This window comes from Nestor notabilis, unplaced genomic scaffold (genome assembly GCF_000696875.1).
Source record: "Nestor notabilis isolate BGI_N333 unplaced genomic scaffold, ASM69687v1 scaffold6157, whole genome shotgun sequence".
NCBI classification, from domain to species: domain Eukaryota; kingdom Metazoa; phylum Chordata; class Aves; order Psittaciformes; family Psittacidae; genus Nestor; species Nestor notabilis.
The window spans coordinates 27114-32386 of record NW_009935011.1 but is presented as its reverse complement, the minus strand read 5'-3'; the positions used below and the strand labels follow the sequence as shown (position 1 = coordinate 32386).

At 38.4% G+C, this 5273-nt stretch overlaps 1 protein-coding gene across 1 annotated transcript in view; it reads left to right on the top strand.

The window, feature by feature from the left end:
- PDE7A (phosphodiesterase 7A) overlaps positions 1-4545 on the top strand; it is a gene marked incomplete at its 5' end in the record, with an annotated part of 33089 nt that extends 28544 nt beyond the window's left edge. Inside the window, 6 exons of the mRNA XM_010017608.1 lie at positions 58-189; positions 463-554; positions 1227-1371; positions 1936-2032; positions 3044-3124; positions 4255-4545. Coding sequence (XP_010015910.1) covers positions 58-189; positions 463-554; positions 1227-1371; positions 1936-2032; positions 3044-3124; positions 4255-4466 — 759 coding nt within the window. The remainder of the gene's footprint in view (positions 1-57; positions 190-462; positions 555-1226; positions 1372-1935; positions 2033-3043; positions 3125-4254) is intronic.
- Positions 4546-5273: the final 728 nt, after the last annotated feature.

Genomic DNA, 5273 nt, shown 5'->3' with positions numbered 1-5273 from the left:
CCCTACAGGCATACTTGCATTGCTAACAGAATTACATTTGTCATTATTATCTTACAGCTTTCCAAATCTTTAACTCCATGGGATGTCCTGCTCAGTTTAATAGCAGCTGCCACACATGATTTGGATCACCCAGGCGTTAACCAACCTTTCCTAATTAAAACAAACCATTACTTAGCAACTTTATATAAGGTAAGGACCAAATTGGTTGCTGTGTTAAAGCCGGGTTTGAAGAATTCCTGAGGAGTACAGTTTAGCTAGTGGTAGGTTTTAATCCAGACATCATTTCCATGTCATTGGGATAAAAAAAACAATGTGCAAGCTAACAAAGTGTTAGGGATTTCTGAGATATTTGTGAAAGAAAGAAAAACACCACCCCCAAACCCCAATGAAACTATCTGGTACTGCTCTTAAGTTTAAGAAAAAGTCATTGATTAATACCTCTAATATCCTTTTCATTTGCAGAATACCTCAGTATTAGAGAACCATCACTGGAGATCAGCAGTGGGGTTGCTGAGAGAGTCTGGTTTATTTGCACACATGTCATTAGAAAACAGGTATGTTTAAACAAAGTAGTATAGATTAATTTAAGATGTAAGTAAGCTGTCACTTAAGTAAGACAGCCTTGCAAAACAAGCTAAGTTACTGCAGTTCTGAATACAAGATGTAGATTATGATCTATTTTAAGAATTCCTGGATACCACGCTGTTGGATACCATGGGATACCATGCTGTTGGAGTAGAGCAGTTCGTGGTGCAATGTGATCTTTGGAAAATAACATTTACTGTAAGCACACTGGAGATGTGTATTCATACAGTCGAGCACCTGTTTGGATTAAACTTGGCAGCCTTTTCTCATTCTGCCACCACAACTTTAGTTTAAAATAGACCCTCGTCTCACCTACTTGAACAAGAAATAAGCTTTAAACAATTGAATTTACTTGTGCATTTTTAAGGCAAAAAGGGGGGGGGGTGGAGGGGGTAAAAACTGGTTTAGTCTTTCTGAATGCTGCTAATGAAACATCCTGCGATTTCTATGGATGTTGTAGGAATTTTTCAGAGAGGGAAAACAACTACAAAAAGAAAGTTCAGTAAAAAGGCTGATTACAGTACAAATACAAATGTGTGTATTTGTATAATAACAAAGAATATGATAAAAAGACAAGTAAAACTAGTGATGGCTGTTCTTAATTGTTATGCTTTTTAAATGTTTGGTATCACTAATTGCAGGCAGCTGATGGAAAGTCAGATAGGTGATCTCATTCTTGCCACAGACATCAGTCAGCAAAATGAGTATCTGTCCATGTTCCGATCCCATCTGGATAGAGGAGACCTATGTTTAGAGAATCCAAACCATCGTCACTTCATTTTACAGGTGATCTTTTTGGTAATATTTTTGAAAACAGCATTTTTGTGTCAAAAATCATTTAATTAAAATGCTAAGTATTGCTTCTGCCAGCTGTCTCCTCCTCCTCTCAAAATGAAGTAGAAAAACCTTTTAGTCATTTTGTTGCATTACAGAACGGTTGTTCTGTCCCCTTCATAAAAGAAAGTGGACAAACAAATGAGAAGTTCTGTGCTATGCAAGCCATTACTAAAAACGTGAACCTTGGAGCCAGAAATAGAAAATACAGTTTGCTTACTTTGTGTCTCTTTCTGAATTTCTTGTCTTCTGTACTAGTGAGTATACTAAATATAGTGCCCCCAAAATACTTTGACTTGTCTGAATTTCCATATTACTCAGAGATGATCATGAGATCTGATAGTTCCCTGAGCGTTTTTTAAACATGATTACAGAACATAACTTCGCAGAGAAGCACAAATGGTAGGTAGGTTTGTTATTCACAAAACTTAAAATAATCTGCTGTCAGGACATAAATAATTACAGATGCTTCTGTTGGAGGGAATGGTGATCTAATGCTGTATGTTAACATACTAGATGGCTTTGAAGTGTGCTGATATTTGTAATCCATGTCGGACGTGGGAGCTGAGTAAGCAGTGGAGTGAAAAAGTGACAGAGGAGTTCTTCCACCAAGGCAAGTAAGAGTAGAAGTATCTGTTGGTACATAAGGTATTTATACTGTGGAGAGAGCAACTGTGAGTCATAGCTGCTTGCAAAAAAAGAGATTTATATTTAGGACTAGTAGAGATTTACAGTGTGGGATTTTTCTTTTACTTCCATGAGTTGTACATCTTGCAAAAGGTCAGTGTTACTAAAATCCAGCAAAGAGTCTGCTTAGAATCTGAAACTAGAATGGGTGATGCAAGAGGCCCCTCAGCCTGAAAGGTGCTTCAGGTGAATAATTACGCTCACTTCAAACTTACCCAGTGGTTTCAGTAAATTACAAAGTTATATTCATCATGTGTCTTCAATATTTAAACTTGAGCTGCGAGGTCTGTTGGTAAGCAGGTAGGAGCTAGAGAGGAGATGTTTAGTTACTGTGCAGTTAAGGCTACTTCCTCATGTAAGCAGTTAATAAAGCTTTTAATTGACAAATGTAGTGAATTTTCTCCATGATTATTCATTTTTTTGATAATACCCTGTGCTTCTCCTTTCCTGAGGCTAGTTTAGCTGACTTGAGACTTGCTAATTTGTGCATGAATGTGACAAATGGGGAACAGACTGCATTTTTTGGTGCTAATCATGGGAAGCTTATTCTTAGGTAAAGGTGATGGGGAAGCAGAATAACAAATTGGCTTTAGGAGGAAGTTTCTGAAGACTAAGCTGTTCCATACTGCTAAGGGAGGATTTTAATTTGTCATTTCTGTGACAGTCTAGGAGGTTTTGGAAGGAAGTTTGTTAACCCTTCAGGGAACCTGTTATTTGATGTTTTTTGTTTGATGACAAATACAAAGTACTGTTAGCCTGACTGAGAGCCCTACTTGTTTTTTTTGGGGAGGTGGGTGAGAGAAATAAATGCATTCAACCAGCTGCAAGATACCATCCTTGTTAACCAACTTGCAGAACTCATCTCTGTTAGTGTTTGGCTCTGTTTGGGTCTGGATGCGATGACTTAATGGTTTGTATGATATTTCTGTTTCCTTAGGAGATATTGAAAAAAAGTATCACTTGGGTGTGAGTCCACTTTGTGATCGACAGACGGAAACTATCGCCAACATCCAGATTGGTAACTGCAGTTTGATGTGTTTTAGTAGATTTCTTTCAGGATGCAATCAATTTCAGTAAAGTACCTCTTAGAGACATTCCCTAGAGGCTGTACCTGCTAGTGGGTCTGTGGCAGCAGTTGTTACAAAGAGCAGTTTTTTTCTAGTTTGCTGTGTAACGTTTCTCCCTTGAATGGAGTGTGTATGAAAAGGGCTGCACTGCCAGGCCTGGAGCCTGAGCTTGATTTGGATATAAAATAGTAAAATGACTTCTTACAGTTATTTTTCATAAAGTTGCTTATGTAAATTGAATAAAACTCACTTAAAAACATAAAGAATAAACGTAGCCACAAACATGGTGCAAATTAGTGCTTTAAATTAGAGACAAAACTTGACCTGTTCAATCAGCTGCAACTGTTTTAATTTAAGGGTGTTAGGAAATTGGACAGTTCTGTAGTTGACAGATTCAATTTTGGTTGTCTTACCATTGAATTTTTGGTTCATGGCAATAGACACTATGAATACATACAGAAATGTGTCTATAAATGTTTGTGTGTTAATGTTTTGTGGCCTTTTTGTATAAAAAATTTCTATAATTTGTATTTTTTAGTCAGCCTAATACTGTGAAAAGGATTTTTTTTTTTTTTTTTTTTTGCTCTGATACAGTTCAGACTGTGGGGCAATTTGTTATAACATCTTTCTTCTAGAAATTTAGGTTTTCTAAATCAGTGTGATTTAGTTGCTGATGATTAGATTTGCCTCTCTCTGTGTTCTCCAGTATTTTCCTTTATCTGGTCATTGTTGTGAGAGAAAGGAGGCTGACTTGTAATCCGTTGTGGTTCTGGGCAACCTGATCTAGGTCAAGATGTCCCTGCTCACTGCAGGGGGGTTGGACTAAATGACCTTTGAAGGTCCCTTCCAACCCAAACTAGTCTATGATAATATGACTGACTAGTAAAATCTTACACTTTTTGAGAGATTATTTTGTAAAGATAACTTTTAAATGCATGGTGGAGAAGAGTGGTCTGACACACTGAGAATTATTTGCTACTAAATATTATTTAAAATATTAGGTTTGAGTATTTTCTTCTTTTTTTCTCTGTTTTATTTGTTTGGTTTGTTTTCACCTGGCTCCGTTTTCTTGATTTCAAAGGGTTTATGACCTACTTAGTGGAACCACTGTTTGGGGAATGGGCCCGGTTTTCCAACACGAGGCTGTCGCAGACGATGCTTGGCCACCTGGGACTGAACAAGGCTAGCTGGAAGGGGGTGCAGAGGGAACAGACTGGCAGCGGTGACGATGTTGACCCCGCTTTTGAGGAAATGGACTCAGACATATTACCTCAGGAACCTCGACTGTCCTGACCTCAATCTTCATGACAAAACTGCCTCTTTCTTCTCTTGGTATCTGCGCGGTTGGATTAAAGGAGATACTTGCCAGCCCAAGGCTTTGGTAAGATGATAAACCGATGCCAGCATTATTTATTTCCAAGTTTTCCTTTGACACAGACCATTTGAACCAGAATTTTTTTAACCTGCAAGATCTGAACACAGAGCAATATGCATACGCCTCAGTTGGGTTTTGTTCGGAACCTTGAATATGCAAAGCACAGCAGTGACTGAGCCTCGGAGGAACAGTACGAAAACTTCGTTGTGCCACATGGCTTTGGGGTTGTTTGTTTCATTTTTGTGATACTTGGAATACGCTCTTCAAATCTAAGACTTGAGATGGATTGTTCCACTTTCTTGGACTTTAGCAAGACCTGGATAAATGTGTTCAAAGCATACCTTCCACTCGGTCCCTGTTTTAATACGGAAATGTGAAGTGCCCATCCTCTGCTGCCTCTGGCAAGACTTGATGTTTACAAATGTACTCTGAAACTATCGGTTCTAGACTTAACCTTTGCGCATGGCTGTGAAGGAACCACTTGACTTGGAGGTTTGTTTTTTTGGTTTTTTTTTTTTGCTTTTCTAAAGGAAAAAGATCAAAGCAGAGACTGCAGCTCTTGTTTCTTTGGATGCCAGAAAAGCCTCCCATTTGCCATGATTTTGTTTGTGCACTGGGAACTGAGCATTCATCATAGAGCACAGCCAAGCTTTCCTCCAGTGCTATATGGGAATGCAAGTTTTTTTTAACAGCGGAAAACACTTCTGAATCTGGGAAGGGAAGGG